Source organism: Triticum aestivum, chromosome 7B (assembly GCF_018294505.1).
Source record: "Triticum aestivum cultivar Chinese Spring chromosome 7B, IWGSC CS RefSeq v2.1, whole genome shotgun sequence".
Taxonomy (NCBI): domain Eukaryota; kingdom Viridiplantae; phylum Streptophyta; class Magnoliopsida; order Poales; family Poaceae; genus Triticum; species Triticum aestivum.
Genome location: NC_057813.1, coordinates 472,287,414 through 472,306,216, shown reverse-complemented (window position 1 = coordinate 472,306,216; position 18,803 = coordinate 472,287,414). Strand labels below are relative to the sequence as shown.

At 45.5% G+C, this 18,803-nt stretch overlaps 1 protein-coding gene across 1 annotated transcript; it reads left to right on the top strand.

Moving 5' to 3' along the window:
• The first annotated feature begins 10,537 nt into the window (after positions 1-10,537).
• On the top strand, positions 10,538-17,905 carry LOC123161053 (probable gamma-aminobutyrate transaminase 4). Its single transcript, XM_044578906.1, has 18 exons — positions 10,538-10,761; positions 10,859-10,946; positions 12,195-12,267; positions 13,150-13,247; positions 13,436-13,528; positions 14,323-14,396; positions 14,641-14,679; positions 14,797-14,885; positions 14,958-15,034; positions 15,100-15,174; positions 15,399-15,446; positions 15,553-15,636; positions 15,721-15,808; positions 15,892-15,970; positions 16,057-16,150; positions 16,281-16,359; positions 17,360-17,475; positions 17,588-17,905. The coding sequence occupies exons 1-18, from the start codon at positions 10,676-10,678 to the stop codon at positions 17,660-17,662; spliced, it is 1,455 nt and encodes a 484-aa protein (XP_044434841.1). The 5' UTR covers positions 10,538-10,675; the 3' UTR covers positions 17,663-17,905.
• The last annotated feature ends 898 nt before the right edge of the window (positions 17,906-18,803 follow it).

The following is an 18,803-nucleotide window of genomic DNA, read 5'->3' as shown; positions in this document are numbered from 1 at the left end:
TATTTAACCTAGTTAGTTAATCTAGTTTACCTAGATAATTAACCCTAATTAAACTAGTTAACGCAGCTAGTTCTCTGTCAAAGCCCAAAATAAATTTTTGCACTAATTAACCTAGATAATTAACCTAATTAAACTAGTTAACCTGAGTAGTTCTCTGTCAAAGCCCTAACTAAATTTTTGCACTAACCTAGATAATTAACCTAATTAAACTAGTTAACCTAACTACTTCTCTGTCAAAGCCCTAACTAAATTTTTTCCCTAACCTAGATAATTAACCTAATTAAACTAGCTAACCTATGCATGAGAGAGAGAGGAGGGGTGGGGGCTTACAGAGGATGGCTCCGGTGGTGGCGATGGAGGCAGTGGTGGCGAGGGAGGCAGGGGCGTCTCCGGTGACGGCGAGGGAGGCAGGGGCGTCTCCGGTGACGGCGAGGGAGGCAGTTGTGGCGAGGAAGGATCTGGTGGCATCGACGGTGGCTCTGGTGGCGTTGACGAGGCCGTGCGGCTCCGTGGCGTTGGGGGCAGCTCCGGTGGCGTCGAGGGCGCACGACTCTGGTGGCGTCGACGTCGGCAGGAGACGGCAGCGAAGTGGGGCGACGGCGAATCGGGGAGACGGCGGCACGCGGGGTGGGTTGAGGGATTTGGGGGAGAAATGGTGGCTGGGGGGAAACGGTTTTTTGGTTAAGTCAAACTTAGCGGTAGCGCGTTTGGTGAAACGCGCTATAGCTAAGATAGCTATAGCGGTTTTCACAAAACGCGATGCTGCTATAGCTACGTAATTTTCTTACATTTTTAATTTCCTTTTCTGTTTCTATAGCGGGGGTCTAGGACACGCGCTGAAGCTACGTTAGCTACAGCGCCTCTTACAAACACACGCTGCTGCTATGTCTTCCTCCGTTTTTTCGCTTTTTCATTTATTTTGTTTTACATTTTATTTTTTCCTTTCTCCTTTTTCTATTTCTTTCATTTTCATTTACTTTTCTATTTGTTTTTCATCTTATTTTATTTCCGTTAGTAGTAGCGCTCTTCTTAGGAAACGCGCTGCTACTTATGCCCTAGCGGTAGCGCGTTTCTTCCAAGCCCGCTACTGCTGTGCGTAGCCTATCATTCTAGCAATTGGAATATTAGTAGTAGCTCTTTTGCCACTACACGCGCTACTGCTAAGATTGTATCTGTAGCGCGGTTTTCCTTCGATCGCTACTGCTATCTAGCACTAGCGCCATTTTTTGACCCGCGCTGTTGCTAAATTTCTGTGTATAAGGTTTTGCCTAGTAGTGCTAGGGCATATTTCCTTCAGAAAGGAGGGTGGCCGAAGAGGGGAGGGGCTCGCACCACCCCGACCACCTCCCGGGGTGGCGGCACGAGGGCGGATCCGGGAGGGGAGAGGGGGAGGGGGGCGGGGGGCCTAGGAAGGCCGCCGGAGGCGGGGGGGTGGGAGGAACCCAAGTCGCGGTACCTCAGCGGGGGTATCCTCCCTCTCTTTGTATCTGCTAACTTAAATTACCATCATTGCCATCACTAACGACAATTAACTTGCCATCAATACGTTCGCAATGGCCACCCCTACCAGTAAACATACTGATTGTGATTACCGAAAGAACGAGGGCGCACTTGGCCACTTAGGCATGTGGAAGAACTAAGGATGGCAATTTTATCCATGGACATGGATGTCCATGGATACCCGACCCAAATGGACAGGATTTGGATAGGCTTTTATGTCCATGGGCAATGCCCAAACCCGACCCAACTAGTCGTGGATAAGGCATGGATATAGTTTTGTACCCGTGGACATGTCCAAACCCGGCTCGATCATTTTTAATCCGAAAAAATGCCTACGCCAATATCCCTTATCCATCATTTTTAATCCAAAAAATGCAAAGAAAATTCCCGATTGTAATTTACTCCACCATAATTTACTCAATGCCCACCCCTTTCCATTCTCCTCGTATCTATTGACTCGTCTCCCCTTCTCATTCTCAATTAAAGATTCACCATAATTTACTAAGTGTCGGGTGATGTGTTTATCTTAAAACTATTATTATATTATTAAAACAAGAAGCAAACAAGTTATCATATATTTGTCTATATAGACTGAAACATCTTCACTGTTAATTCTAAGTTACAACGGCTGGGCTTTAGTACTTGATAGATTTTTTTTTTCTTTTGATAGCTCCGACGCGTGCATGCCCAGTTCGAATTTTGCATGCCAAACTAACATGGGATGACGTATTTCCTTTTTTTTAACACGGTGATGTCGTTGTTGATGTCATCAGCTCAAAGGATGTGGTTCCTTGTTCCTCCCTCGTGCGGTCAAAAAATGCCCGACCCGCTCCAGCGGGGGGGGGGGGGGGGGGGGGGGGGGGGGGGGCCTAGCGGCGCCACCTCCCACCTCCCCCTCTCCTCCCCCCTCACTGTCGATGAAGCACACTGCCAGGCAAAGCTCGATTGGAGTAGGCAGCGGGGCAGGGGAATCTCTTCCTCCTCGCAGGTTGCTCATAATGTGGACTGCGGTGCATCTCGGAGGACATGGCGCTCACGTGGGGGCGGTGGCGGAGAGCATATGGCCATGCCGGCGGCACGGGATGGCGGGTGCTTCGCACATTTGGTGCGAGGCGGACCATGGTGGTAGGCGGATCAGGCGGGCGATGCGCTGGTTTAGGGCGTGTCGGCTTGGTGGCAGGCTCTGGCGGCGGGCATGTGGGTGTTGGCCAACAATGGGGTGGGCTGCACGGTGGTGGCACCTCTCCTAGTGGCGATGGCTTGATTTTGGGCTTCGATTGAGATCCGGTTTCCAGCAGCTACAAGTGGCTTGGCGCATGGCGGTGCCCCTGCGCGAGTGAGGGGGCGTTCACATAGGGTGCTGTGACAACCTCCCTTCTTCTAGGTTCAAACCAGTAGCGCGGGGCTGGGCGGGTGCCGATGGTTCCTACCGCATGCTCTATGGCACCAATCCTGACCTAGGGTTCGCGCTCGGGTGGGCCATATGTGGGGCTGAGGTGCGTTGCCATTGTTGCTCTGGATAGGATAGGTTGGGCTTGGTCTGAGTGGTGCCCGCAGGCGGATGGGGGGACCGGAGGGAGGTGGTGGCACTACTAGGAAAATGCTTATACATAGAAGTTTAGCAGTAGCGTTCGTTTGGGCCCCGACGCTACTGGTAATTTGTAGTAGCGCTGGTTACAAAGCGCGCTACTGGTACGGCTTAGCAATAGCGTTGGTTAGCACGGGCAACATTGTTGTTATGTGGGCCGAGGGGTCAAAACAGAAGCCCACTTACATGTAGTGTGCCTTGTCCACCAACGCTATAGCTAGTGGGCTTAGCAATAGTGTCGGCCTATAAGCAGCGCTACTACTATACCACAAGAAAACCCCGAGCCCCCCCCCCCCCCCCCCCCCCCCCCCCGCGCCCCACTTCCGATCGATCCCCTCCGCCCAACGTCGCCGCGGTTAGGGTTCCGCCTGATGCCGCCACCGCGTGCCACCTCCTGCCGCCGCCGATAATGCTCCTCCCCCTCCAGTACTCCTCCCCCCTCTCGCAGCCCCGATCTATCGCCGCCCGCGCGCTCTCGTCAGCCGCCTACCCACTCCCCCTGCTGCCCTCCCCCAACTTCGCCTCCGCCCTCACTCTGATGACGGGGCCGGAGGAGGTGGAGAGGTAGCAGGCATAGGCCTTGCGGAGCTGCTCCCCGAGCACGGCACCGAACACCTGGTGGAACACCCTCTCGTGCCCACCCTCCGTGTACACCTTGGTCCCATGTGCCAGCCGCGCCACCGCCGCGTGCGCCATGTTCGGCGCCGTCCGGACTAGTCACCTGCCCGATGACGCGCGAGGCCAGAATGTATGTGTTGTCGGCGTCGTTGCTGGCCGCCGTGACAGCAACAGTCATGGAGTGCGATGACAAGAGAGACATTGAGAGCCCCTGCTGCCCCCCAACTCCGCCACCCTCACTGTCCTCACTATCCGATGACAAGAGAGACGTTGAGAGCCTCGCTCCTCAAACCCATGTATTACATCACTCCCTAGTCGTTGTAGGTTAGAGTAGATATGAAGTATTGTGGTAGGTTATGCTAGCATTAGAGTTTATCAGTGAACATAGGATGTGGTAGATCAGATGCTAGTGGCACAGTTTTGGTAGTATGCTAGGTTTTGCTTGTCGGCAATGATGATGTTCTTGTTGTGGTAGATTCACATGCTTTCATGTCGGTTTCGATGCTAGTATGGTACTATGTTGAGCTTCATGACTAGTCGATGCTAGTTTGCTATGTTGGTTTGCATGTTGAGCTTGATGATCATCCCATGCTAGGTTGCTACATGTGGTTGTTAGATGCATTGATCTTGTTTAACTAGTATTGATGCTAACCATTGTACGACATGACCACCAAAGAGTTTAGTCGGGCCATTTTTCTGTTAATTTCTCACACTGCGGAAACATGTGCATGCTGTTAATTTTAGTTACTAAGCCTGAATATTTTGTTTTCTGATTAAGATTGATGCATTGAGAACTTTATGTTACTGTTTTTCTTTCCTGTGAAGTGGATCGTTCATCCTTGCTCATATTGCTTTAGGAAAATAGCACCACCACCATGTCGGCTGTGCAAGTCAAGGTACGCCAGCAGCCTTACAACTGGCATGTTGTTTGGCATCTACTTCCAGTCGAGTTTTCTTCATGCGGCGGTAACAAATTATATGAAACTTGTAACAACTATTTTTTTAGTTTTATTGGCATTAATGCATTGTGTCATCTTGTTTTTTTACACAGATCGTCCCATGCAATGTGAGGTTGAAATTCAACAAGCTGACCAGAGACACTGTGACCTTTGAGGCTCCGGGGAGCCCCTACACTATGGAGGTCGAGAAAGGATGCAATATGTCGCAGATTAGAGGAGATTGATGGGTCCATTTCCTCGCCCACATGGGTATCACTGGTGGTGAATTGATCAGCTTCTCCTTAGCAGAAAGACCCAAGCTGACTGTCATTTATGTCAACACGGAGGAAGATGATGAAGATGATGAGGACCCACTTGATGAGGATGATGAGGACCCACTTGATGAAGCCATCTATGCTCAAAGAATGAGGTTGGTCGAGGAGGAGGTGTGCAACCTATGGGACATAATTCCGCCACGTGCTGACTTTGTCGGGGTGCCATTCGTAACCCGTTTGCCAAGTATCATGGTTGATCGGCTTGTCATGGTATGTTATACTTACTGTAGTAATTTGATGATATATATGCTTTACTATTATACTTACAAATGCAAATTATCCGATGATATGCTTAGTGAATCTTATGATATGCTTAGTGTAGAGTCCAATGATATGTTGTGTGGAATCTAGCCGATGATGTGCTTTAGTGTAGAGTCCGATGACATGCTTATTAGTGTAGAATCCAAGAAACTATTAACAGTGTAGATAATCCATACTTATTAGTAGAATTCATGCTTAGTAGAAATGTAGTACTGTGTCTTTTGATAGTGTAGAAATATATACTTAGTAGAAATATATTTGCAAGAGTATGTGCGAGGCTACTTATTAATTGATATGTTTTTCTTATTCAAAAATTGCCAAAGAGCCTATCTGTGAGTTGTGGTATCGAGCCTGATGAAGAAGGCTCGGCTGGAATACGCCTTACCGCAAGGGGCTCCGTCACCACATGTGCGTACGGCGTGGACACGGACGGTCTCACACACTTAAGCTCGATAAGGTGGAAGAGCTTCCTCGTTGGCAAGAATCTTCATGTTGGACAGATCATCCTAATTACTATCAGGAACACCCACCACCAAGGCTTGAGGATGATGATTGTCGTCGATATCATCTAGAATTACATATGTGTGTGGTTGTATGACTACCTAGTAGAACTACTATATATGTGTGGTTGTATGACTACCTAGTACTACTTATCTATATGCTACTGTATGAACCATATATGTGTGTGAGGATGCATGTTGACTATATATGAGTACTTATAATGCTTTATGATATTGTATGACTAATGTATGACTATATATGAGTATCTGTTATTGTAGTATATGTGAAATTGCAGTTTATTGAAAAGGGTACTGTTCTACATCAATAGGAAATAGAAAAAAATGATGAAAGATACAGCAGCACTGTGGGGACAGGAAAAGCGCTACAGCTACTTAATAGTGGCGTGTAACAGAACAACGCTACTGATACAATTATTAGTAGTACCGTTGGGTTAGACCGCGCTACTACTACCAGTTAGTTGTAGCGATGTAGTAGTAGCGCGGCCACCCGTGCTACTGATAGCATTGAAACCCACGCCACTACTAGGGTTTTCCCTAATAGTGTGGTGATGGTGGCATTGTTGCACTGCCGGATGGATCAATGCCGAAGGCCACGGACGTGGCATCATGCGAGCTCATCTGGGCTAAGGCCATAGTGTTATGGCCCATGTTTGCTCGGCGGGGCCATCGATGGTGTCCCCCCTTCCTAGTCCACCGCACTGGTTAAGGATGTATTCATGGGCGCTTCCTATCATGGAGGCATGTACGCAAACTGGTGACTAATGTTGAACTATGAGTGGAAGGAGTTGCTCACTGTTCTTCCTACCAAGTTAGGTGTGTTGTGATGTGAATGGTTGGTGGTATCTCGAGACATTGATGTTGTGTTAGCTTCCTCGGATGGCTATCTGCATGGTTGGCTCTCTGGCGGTCATCATGGTGCTGGTGGTGGCTATGCCTCTTTGTCGTGTGGGTGGCGAGGGGTGTAGCTATGGGTGGCTCGGGCTTGCTCTATGTCGATGGTGGTGGTGATGCCTAGATCTTGATCTGGAAGTATGGGCTAGTCATGGTTGTCCTATGTGCCTCATGGTGGCACAAGTGAGATATCGAGCTAAAGCTCAGTGCTTTGGCGCAGACGACAGCAACGCACGCGGGTGTCGCTCTCCAGTTGAGGACATTGTTGTGGTTCTTCTCTTGGTGCCAAGGTTCCGAATGAAGACCATTGTTCGTTTCAGACTCAGCAGCAGCGATGCTTAGCGTTGATTTCCCTCCTGGGTATGTTGTCGTGGAGTTTAGGTGTCCTAGGGGGTGACGTGACATTGTCTCAAGGCCTTCCTATGTTCTTTTTTTTGCAGTGTAGTCACGTGTGTTTTATGGTGTCTGGTTATTTGGCGATCTGCTTTGTAAGAAGATTGTCTCACTACCCTGTATGGTTTGGCCATTTACCTTGGTTCGTGCTTTATTTATAAAAGCGGGGTGATAGAGCATGTTTCGAGAGATGAATTAGTGTGGAAAATGACAGCACTGATGAACTTATCGCCAGGCTTAAATTTGCACTCACCCACATTGGATGAAAATTTCTGCTGTTGATCCTATGTAGTCAGAATGACACTATGATTTACAGAGTAGTAGTTAACTCCAACGGGGCAACTCAAATGGACCCGTGCTTTGTCCGTTTTTCATCCGTTTGGTTTGGCCGGGCGGACGTGTGTGTCCGTATTTTTAAATGAGTCGGTTTGACCGTCCAACGGAAGGCTGGCCCAAATCTGCCGGTGTAAAAGGAACAGGTCGCAGAAATAAACATATTTAAACATTAAGTGGCCGGTCAACCGCTGATCAAAGTCCACTTAAACTTAATTAAACATTAATTAAAATATAAAAAAAGTATGCGCCCGCACGCTGCCCTGGACGTCGTCCGCTTTGCCCTTGCCCTTGACTTCGCCATCGCCATCGTCGCCGGTGAGGTCGATGAAGATGGGAGCAGGGCTAGCCCACACGAACGCCGCTTGGTACGCTGCCAGGGCAGCCTGCTCCGGCGTCTGCTAGGGCGACGGCATTGCGGCCCGCCGGGCGTGCTCCTCCTCCTCCTCCTCAAGCCGCAGTGCCTCCGTGTTGCGTTGCAGCAGCTGCTCCCAACGCATTTGCCGCTCGCTGCCGGCCTCCTCCTGGGCGAGCCAGTGCGCCTTCCAGCGCTGAAGGTGGGCCACCTCCTCCTCCGGCGTCGCGGTGTAGTGGACCGGAGGCGCGCTCACCCACTCGCGGTACTCGCCGGTCCGCGTGTAGGCCTCCTCCGGCCAAGTGGGTGGAGGCGGGGAGCGCTTCCGCTTCGGCTCCAGATCCGGCTTGGGCTCGACGACGGGCGGCGGCGGTGGCGGAGGCGGGACAAAGAGCAGGGTGTGGACGGAGTCCCCCGCCACCGACAAGGCAAAGGCTTGCTCCAACCCATCCCAATGTGCATCCTCCTCGAGCCGGCTAGCCTCCAGCGCGTGCTGCAGGGCCTCCTCGAAGGCTGCTTGGTACTCCGCCTCCGCCTCCATTTCCTCCGGCTTTACCCACGGGCCGGCGGTGGTAACTGTGGGTTGGCGTCGACGCCTAGCCTCCGTTGCTCCTCGTGTTCGAGGGAAAACCAGGTCTCCCAGTTGGGAGAGTCGGCGGCGTACTCGGGCATCCGTCGCTGCGCCGGCGTGTGCTGCGCCCAGTGCCTGCGCACCTCCTCGCCATGCGCCAGTTGTGTCCGCGGAACCGCCGGCACCGGGATCCGGTGTGGATCGAGGTGCCAATGGTGCGGCAGCGTCACGTCGGGGTAAGGCAACGGCTGCCTGTACTCCCAGTGCCACCGCGCTTGGTGCACCAAGATGTGCAGACGACAGCAACCTGGGCGGACACGCGCCGGCGGAGGAGGAGGAGAGGAAGGAGGAGCATGGGAGGATGAGGCGCCGAGGGTGCACTTGCCCTTGCCGCCGCTGCTGCCGAAGAGGCCCATTGCTAAGGGTTTGGGGGTGTCGCCAGCGAGGAAGCACATGGGGTGGTGGGGGGCAGATGTGGACGGAAGTGGATGAGGCCGCCCCCCCCCCCCCCCCCCCCCCCCCCCCGCCGCACGCGTGGGTTAAAAAAAACGCTTCCACTGGCTGACTAGTGGGCCCGCTGTCGGTGGTCGTCATAAATTAGACAACGGGCGGTAGTTTGGTGGCCGCCAAGTGAGACTGCGGCGCACACCGAGGAGACACGCGACGCGTCCGCGCCGCCGCATTTTGGCCGCAAATGCGTCGGCACGGGCGCGATTTGGGTTGGGTCGGCGCGTTGGTCCTCGACTTTTGTCCGCGCCGACCCAAACGAACGCAGGCGAACAAAATAGGTCGCCCTATTGGAGTTGCTCTTATGGGACAAAATGAGCAATTCAATCCTGCAGGGAAAACTTGCATGGGACTATATCATCACTAATATCATCAAGTCATCAAACTCACAATTCATTTACTTCATATCGTCTCCGCTCGAACTACGAGTTAGGCAAAACATATGTCCATTTTGACTGAATCGACATGCCAGACATGATGTTGTACTATCCAAAAATGAATTTAGGAAATTACACCACGGACAAATATTACTTAATCAATTTGCAAGATTTTCTTAGTGTTTTACACAAGTTTTCCAATGCAATGGACGTAGCATGTTGTACATATGGAGTATGTGGTTGTGCACTCCTTCATCGATGACGAGTTAGTTTGGAGAATCATTAAAGAGAAAGACGCCGCTTAGAAACTATCGTTGGGCTTGCATTCGAAGAAGGCAAACTAAAGTGGGGAAGCGCGACCGAGACAAGATATGGAGGTACATCATCATTAGTTGATGATGATGTGGACGTAGTCGGTTGCGTAAACTCGACTAGTCGACATTAATCTAATACTTTCTCTATAAAGAAATATAAAAGCGTAAAGTAGTGATCTAAACGCTCTTATATTTCTTTATGGATGAAATACTAAACATGGTGTGCATTTGTAACTGGTAAGTGGTACTTGGGAGCGGCGTCATTTGCCGTAGCGGTGGCCTTAGAGGGTGTTTGTTTCCAGGAACTTATTGGTTTAGGGACTTAAAAAAGTCCCTATAAGTCCCACCTAAACCAAACACAAGGGACTTATTGGGACTTATTGTGGTGATTTGGGACTTATCAAATAAGACTCTCAGGGAGGAGCTTATTGGGACTTATCCCGGGCCGGACCTACCCCGCGTCGCTCCAGTCTCGTTCCCCGCACGCCGCCTGCCTCTCGGTCCAATCGCCGCCGCCGCCCCGCCTCTCGCCCCGTCGCTGCCCCGCCTCTCGCCCCGTCACCGCCCCGCCTCTCACCCCGTCGTCGCCCCGCCTCGGTTCGTTCTGCCTCGGTTCGCTGCCCCGTCGTCGTCCCGCCTCGGTTCGTTCTGCCTCGGTTCGTTGCAGCGGTGCCTCCAATCGCCGGATAGGCCCTCTCCTGAGCCTCGTTGCAGCGGTGCAACATGGACTTATAAGTTCCCGTAAACAAACAGGTAGGGACTCGGAACTTATAAATCCTTGTAAACAAACAGATAGGGACTTATGATTTATAAGTTAGGACTTAAAAAAGTCCTAAGACTTATGAAACAAACAGGGCCGTAGAATTTTCTCCCCGTCAATCTGGAAGATGTGGAGCGGAACAGCAAGATCGGAAGACGTCAAGCGGCGGCGGCCAGCAGTGTTAATCACGTGCACGTAACGGCTTGATCGCGGTTAAGCTGGTCAAGGATAAGGCCGCGGTGCCGTGGGCGTAGATACCAGACAGAGACTATCTACGTCGCGACGTTTGACGAAATTGCTGGCAGGCTGCGCTCGCCAACTAGCAAGTCTGTTGCTACACTATATATAGGTGAGCGTCCCCTCATGTGTTACTCCAAGTACTCTTGCGAGATCCAACATTCATCTTGGGGAAGATGGAGACTCCTCGTGGCCTACTCCAGTCAGATGCCTCGGCCGATCAGGTGGCTTCCGAACGGTCAGACTCTGTTCAACAACATGGGTATGATAAGAAATATGGTTAAAGGTGTAGCCGTTATGCATGCATGATCTACATTATTTACAGGTTTCTAATGATTTACTTATTTTGTTCTCACTAGGGTTGATAAGGAGCATGCCATGCTGGCACCGTTCACAGCCGGATGGCAGACCGCAATCTCGCCGACATTGATTATCGAGAGATCTGAGGTCTATATGCGCACATATGGCATTGCTTTGGTTTATTTCTCTTGGAACGTCTAAACGGATGATGTTTTACTTTATTTTTTGAGGATAAGGGATGATGCTTTAGATATATATACAGACATTGTTTTCAACCAGCAACTTTAAACATTTCCTTTTTATGTGAATACCATAAATCCTCAAAAAGAAATCATATGGTAAATTCACTAGGAACACCTTAGGTAAATGGTTTCCTAATAAACCTTCAAGGGAAAAGTCGGTAGGGGAAATAGATGGACGATGCATGGCACTGTTGTGCTTATGGAGAAGAGAGAGTGGTGTTTGGTTTGGGTGCTGCTATAAAATAAGCTTGGTTATACTTAACATTACTAGTAAGGTGCTCGTGTGTTGCAACCAGATAGATGTTGTGATGTTCAAAAAGGTAGTGGACATGAACATCGAGCATAACTAAATATTGATGAATGATGACAAAGAAATAAAAGAGCGATAATATAAACTTTCTTCATACATAGATGTTCCACGTGCATTAAAACAAAAACACAAATGTTTCTACACCGATTCTCTTCTCGCACAAGCATAAGTGACAACTAATATCTTTTTTCCACCGAATAACACAATATTATGGAAGTATATCTTTATACATAATATTTTTTAGTAAATGTGCCAGTAGGAATAGAGTTGGCGCCTTTTAGTTGTGCAACTAGTACATTAAGATTGTTTCTCGATGTAACTCCAGAAAGAGCAACATACTGTTATTATCATCCACTGGCAACAAAGTTAAATGGCGGGATTGCTCAAAATGAAAAGGTGGTATGCCGGTATAACAATTGGAGGAAACCGATGGGGTGGGGGGATTCCGCGTGCAGTTTACCTTTAGTTTACCTTTAGTAGATAGTAGTTGGACTCTGGGTGTGGCACATAATCCTTGCAAGTTTGTATAAAGGCAAGGCAGAGGTATTTTATTACCTGTTGTTTTTATCTAACCCGAAGGGATTCTTTTTGTTAGGATAAAACTGTAATGGTGAGGGAGGGTTTCTAGTATTGTATGAATATGTCAGTATTAATTTACAGAATTATAATTTTGAACTTGTTTTGCATCCCAAATCTAATGATACTGTTTTCCCTTGAGTAACCGGTTTTTTTATTAGTAAATCATTTAACTGAAAGAAGGCTGACATAAGATGTACTAGGATGTCCTTTGGCTCTGAATAGAGGTAGTAGCAAGTATTCTTATTAAGCTACGTATATATGCAGGGCTGTTATATTTATGATGCCAACGGAAACAAGTATCTGGATGCCCTTGCAGGATTATTGTCTACAGCTTTAGGTATATGTGCATGCTTTTGGATGTGCATTTATAATTCTTTGACGAACAACAAGTGCACCAATGAATTTTTAGTTTGGTTTAGTCCCACATCAAAAACTGATGATGGGGAGCAGAACATATAATGTGGGGTCGTCCTCACCCATTAGGCTAGTCTTTGAGTTTGGCCTGATGGTGGAGAGGGGAGACAAGGGGAGGAAGTGTGCGTATGGGGATGGGAAGAAAATATCTATTCTCTTGCGCAAAAAAGTAAGAGAATTTCCTAATTGATTCATTAAGTTAGTTTGGATGGATTAAAAGTTATATATGCAGATCCAGCATAAAGATATTTGTAACTTGCGGATGTTGACGTTGTGCCTCTCTGACAAGATTGGCATGCTAGCTAGTTAGTTAATATTGGATACGTCCTAGAGTTTGGCTTCTGTGATAGGAAGAACATCCTTATACGATTGAACTCTTTGGTTGAATATTTGTTGTACTGCCATTCTTTAGCTTAACAACTTGCTTTAACCCCGGTTTCCATTTTGTAGTTAGTTTTCTCATTTTATCTATTTTTCAAGCTTATATGGCATTAGCAAAAGGAAATTGTCGGATGGCATGCATCAAGTGCATCGAGTTTATAGTATATGCAGCCATGTTTTTTCAGTGTTTAACTTTAACTGCTAAATTCTACATAATTATTTGTTCTAAGTATGAGCCACGGTCTTAGAAAATATTATTTTCAAAATGAATAAAGTGGACTAAATTATGCAATACAATGAAGAATATTATTGAACTAGTTGTCAAAGGTAGGCTTGTATGCCTTCCATATTCCAACGGAGAGGGTAATGAATAATGGGCTGCAAACTAGGCTTGTTTTATATACCACTTGATTCTATTTTACAGGTGGTAGTGAGCCTCGATTAGTCAAAGCTGCAACAGAGCAATTGAACAAGCTGCCTTTCTACCACTCCTTTTATAATCATACAACAAGACCCTCTTTGGTAAATTTTCAGCATTTTATCAATCGGTGGTTCATTTCATTTTGTTCTTACAGAAACATCAATGAAATATGGAACAGGTGGTGGCTAACTTAATGAAATATGGAACAAGTGGTGGCTAACTTAGTTCTGCTGTACACATCAAGGAAGTTTGTAAACACTGATGATTGGAGCCTTGCTGCTACTTGCAGGATCTTGCGAACGAACTTATTAGCATTTTCACTGCCAGGCAAATGGGGAAAGTGTTCTTTACCTGCAGTGGTTCGGAAGCAAATGACTCTCAGGTAATATTGTTAAAGTACCAACCGATCCTGCAGTTTACACAAGGAAAAATTATATCAGTTAAAAGAGATACCAGAATGTCTGAGTTACAGTCTGAAACTTCGAGGTGCGAAATTGAATTTGTGCACACAAAAAAAGGGGAATTGTTGAGAGATATGGTAGAAATGATTAAGGCTAAAATGATAATTGAAAATGAAGATGATATGTGCAAAAAATTCACCCAAAAGTAACATATGTGATCATTGGCTTGTAGAACCACACATTGGTTTGCACATTATATTACTGATGGCATGATTCACTTCTAAAAGGCTTACCACATGTATATATCTTACAGATATTTGTATACATAAGTTTAATGCCAATCACTCACAAGTTTTGTATGTTTCATGAAATATTGTAACATTCCAGTAGATAGGGAAGATTGTAATTTGTAAGGTTTACATGTTACTTGCATATAGTTCAAACATCATGCTCTGCATTAGTATAGTATCTTTATATTTCTCAAACTAGCAACGGATTGGACATTATAAAATATTAGGATAGTATCTATTTCCATCCATTTACTATATTACATCTATTTAGTACATTACTAATTGGTTTATTGGTTGTACTTTTCCTAGAATGTCACTACATATCTAGTTTCTTTCCTACACATTATGTTCATGTCCTTTGCTTACATGTTTTGCATGGAAGAGACGTAATAAATACAGATCTTATGAACATTATATTGTGTTCATTCCCCTGATTTGTTGCTCTCATAACGCCAGTTTCATTTTTTTATTCAATTCTTTTGTAGGTCAAGCTAGTATGGTATTATAACAATGCATTGGGGAGGCCAAAGAAGAAGAAAATCATTGCACGATCACAATCGTAAGATACATATTGTTTATCAACTTGTGTTCCTCACACCAAAATCTAGCTTTGCTTTATTCTAATTTATGTTTTTCCCACTTGCTTCCGTGATGTTACATATCCATGGTTATTTCTATTAATTGATCCTCTATAAATAGCAATCTTCATAGAGCTCAAAGAAATGCATCCAACACGGTCATATCGATACACTTGTGATGTTATTGTAAGAAATCGCTTTTAATATGTTTAATGTTTATTGCAGGTATCATGGGACAACATACATATCAGCTAGTCTATCTGGGTGGGTATTGTTCTTTTGAAAAAGAACAATGGAATAAAATATATCCAAGCAAGAAATTTACTATTCAAATCATTAGCTCATATTGGATTTTTTTTGTTGATTCCTTATCCATTTTAGTCTTCCTACGTTGCACCAAGACTTTGATCTGCCAGGAAATTTTGTTCTACACACAGACTGCCCTCACTACTGGCGTTTTCACCTCCCTGGTACTCCTCAAAACTTTGATCTATGATTAACCTAGTGCACTTTTCTGATGAATTGATTTTTGTGGGTGACAGGTGAGACGGAAGAAGAATTTGCAACTAGACTTGCCAATAATTTAGAGAATCTTATCCTCAAAGAAGGACCAGACACGGTAGAGCTCTCTCAAATCTTATAACTGATATCACACTTTGCTAATCATATCTATTTTCCCCTTAGATTGCTGCCTTCATTGCTGAACCTGTGATTGGTGCTGGTGGTGTCATCCTGCCTCCAAAAACATATTTTGAGAAGGTACTTCTGCATGTTCTAAGACAAAGTTGTATTTTCCATGTAGAAATCCATATAAATTCATTTACTTAATGTCACCTTGAAATATCAAACTAAGATTATCCATATGTGGAAAAAAATTATAGTTGCTCAGAGAGTTGCTAACATTAGTGTTGTTTTACTATTCATTAGACATCAAAATTGCATTATGCATGTTCATTATGTGTTGTTCGGTTGTTTGTCAACAGATTCAAGAAGTTGTTAAGAAGCATGACATCCTTTTCATAGTTGATGAGGTATGTTGATGTTTTATATCTCAACAAGTGAGGCATAGGGTGTTGAAGAAACAATACTATTCTTTTTTTGGGGGGGAAGTATTAAACTTACCACTATCCATTCCAGGTCATTACAGGATTTGGAAGGTTGGGGGCTATGTTTGGATCTGATTTGTATGACATCAAACCAGATCTTGTTTCCTTGGCAAAGGTGAGTTCTCTGGTACCAAGCTACCAGTACCACTGAATATTTGTGATCTGATACAAGATGATTATTGTCAATTCGTTGTGATAGGCTCTTTCTTCTGCATATGCCCCCATTGGAGCAATACTTGTTAGCCGGGAAATATCAGATGTAATTTATTCTCATAGCAATAAGCTTGGTAAGTTTTATATGAAGTAATCATTTTATCTGTATATAGTTTTAAGAAATGAAGACATGTTGAGCTATTGCCTTTTATCACAGGTACATTTGCTCATGGATTTACATACTCTGGACATCCTGTTTCATGTGTTGTGGCTTTAGAAGCATTAAAAATTTATCGGTACACTCCCTTTTTGTTCTCAAAACATATGTAGCCACTATAGGGACCTTTTTCTAATGAATGTTTTGCAAAATTGTTGGTGCTAGGGAAAGAGATATTCCTGGTCATGTAGCACATGTTGCACAAAGATTCCAGGAGGGGATCAAGGCCTTTGCAGCCAAAAGTCCAATTATTGGGGAGGTATTCATCTACATGTTCATATTTTTCAAACATTTCCAAGTTACACCTAATACTCCCATACATCATGCACAAATTACCTACCTTATTAAACATGTAACAACGTGGCTTATCTATGCGCTCTTGTATGCAGACGCGTGGTGTAGGATTGCTGATAGCAACAGAGTTCACTGACAACAAATCACCATATGATTTATTCCCTTTTGAGTGGGGTAAGTACTAGTAGCTACATGCTCATATTTAGCCATGTATCGCCTTTTCTCAAATGTCATGTGGGTTTTAGCACGATGATAACTAAGAACGTGTGTCCTTAGGGTAGAAAATATGTTATGTGTATTTCACCAAAGCTTTAGCTTATAAATACATGCCAACTATTTAAATTGAAGACTTGTGTTAGTAGGCTAAGATGCCAAGTTAGTACTACATCATTTGTGTTTACAAGGATCACAGGCATTTTGAGGCCAACATTGATCATCAACTTGCGTAATAATCAATAACTATATGCCATATAAAATATATATTGAATTCGCATTTGAAAAATGTTTCCAATTGAAGGATTTTTTATGCCCAACAACTTATATATTATTGGTTTAATTGATGGTGAATATAAATGTCAAAATGTGTGTTGGCTTTGTAATGCTAAAAGGAGGGAGTAAAGCCTAACCATGTTCTTGGACAAAAAGCAAGCCATTTTTTTGGGAGAGTAAAATTTGAACCCAGGGTAACTCATCAAGTTTCCTTTAATTTTCCATGGAAAGGAGGTAAATCCCGAATATAGTGACCTATGTTAGTGTGACCAACCGAGAATTATGTTTGGGTGATTTTGATTCACTTGGGTGCTACACAAAATACTAGTGCACTTTTGTTCGTTCATGTCACACAAGTCTCATTTTGTTTTTAAATTTCAGGGGTTGTGATTAAAGGATTTATAAATTTGTGAATTCATATGATTTATATGTTCCTTCCATGTACAATTATCTTGTGATGTGCACACGTCTCCACATCAGATATATGTCAATAGCATATTGATGGTGGTCTGCGGAATGGAACAACGTATTATATTGTTGTTTATATTTCCAACATGAGATTCGGCCCCTATATTTGTAGGGCAAGTAAAAGCCTTTTGTTCATCTGAACATGCATCATTAACTCGGCCTATTACTGTACATCCGCACATAGTAAGTTCCAATGATTCTGTTTGCCATTTTTCAGGCATAGGTGAAACATTTGGGGCGGAGTGTAAGAAACGTGGTATGGTGGTTAAGGTTCTTGGGAACTTGATAGCGATGTCCCCACCACTGATAATAACCCTTGAAGAAATTGATAAAGTAAGAATAAAATTCACAATAATGAAACTCGGCCTATGTGTATTTATTTTATGATCATTGATGAAAGCATAATTGATATGTCGTTACTCATAATAATGAAACTGGTTTTCAGCTGGTGAGCATATATGGAGAAGCCCTAAAGGTCACAGAGGAAAGAGTAGCGGAGTGTAAAGCCAAGAAGGAGTAGTTAGCATATGCAATGCATAATAATGGTGGCAAGGTTGCGGCGATGATATTGGTTTGTGCATGGAATAAATCCCTTGGTGTTGTGTTTTTAAATAATTTGTTAAGATATTTATCTTATTGGGCCAAAAGAAGGCTATTATCTTTCTAAAAGAGCGCAAATTGTATTTTTTTTTTCATGAAAGAATGTATATTTTGATTATCTCAAGAATATATATGGAAAATGTGTGGACTATCCATTTACAGATTTTATCTTTGGCCTCTTGAAAAATAAGTTTGCAGGGAGCACTTATGTGTGACGCCCAGATAATTAAGCTACAGTAAACCCCTACTAATGGTGCCATGTCATCACATTATTGATGCTAATCCTCACTTGATCCAAATCACTGTTCATTTTCAAACTCAATTTTAAAGTCAAAAATTCTAATTCGCCAAACATGAAAACTAAAATGTTCAAGTTCTTGAATTTAATCTTTGAATAATATTTGTGAGGAGACAACTTTTTTTATAAAATGTTTATCTGCTTTAAAATAAATAAAACAGAAAAGTTTTTTATATATATACATAAAAAAGAGGAAAGGCCAACCCTCCCCCCTAGTGGGCCTCGTGGCTCAGCTAGCCATCCAGTCGGTCGGCTAGGCTGGCCCACTTCCCCCATCTCTCCCCTGGTCTCTCTCTCCCGATCCCATCTTGATCGAGCCCGACGCCGCCCCCACTCGATCTCGACGCCGCCTCGTGCTACTCGACGTCGTCTGCCTCGCCTTCCTCGACACCTTCCCATCGGTCGCCTGCGAACCTCGCCGTCCGACACCGCACCGCTGCGCCTCGAGGTCGTTGTCGTCACTGCCTCGTCCTCAGCCCCCCCCCCCCCCCCCCCCCCCCCCCGCCGCTCCCGCCGTCGCGTTCCCCCTGCATCGGGCCTCCCCTTCAACGCGGGTGAGCAATCCCAGTCGTTCTCCTCTCTCCCCTGCGACCCGCGGCGGCCTCGCCCGCCGTCGTTGCGCCGCATCGCCGTGGCCGCCGCCCTCCCACTGCCCCGCCTGCGAGCCTCCTTCCGTCCCGCCTCCCCGCGACGCATAGGCTGCACCTGCTCGCGCCGCCCCTACCCCTGCTGTCCGCCACCACAGTCCGTCGCGCTGCTTGTC

Excerpts from the sequence above, each read along its gene's own strand:
- LOC123161053 (XM_044578906.1), top strand. The coding sequence starts at position 10,676 with ATGGAGACTCCTCGTGGCCTACTCCAGTCAGATGCCTCGGCCGATCAG. Across the intron at positions 15,637-15,720 it reads ATCTTGTTTCCTTGGCAAAG|GCTCTTTCTTCTGCATATGC; the intron begins GTGAGTTCTCTG and ends TCGTTGTGATAG. Across the intron at positions 15,971-16,056 it reads GAAGCATTAAAAATTTATCG|GGAAAGAGATATTCCTGGTC; the intron begins GTACACTCCCTT and ends TGTTGGTGCTAG.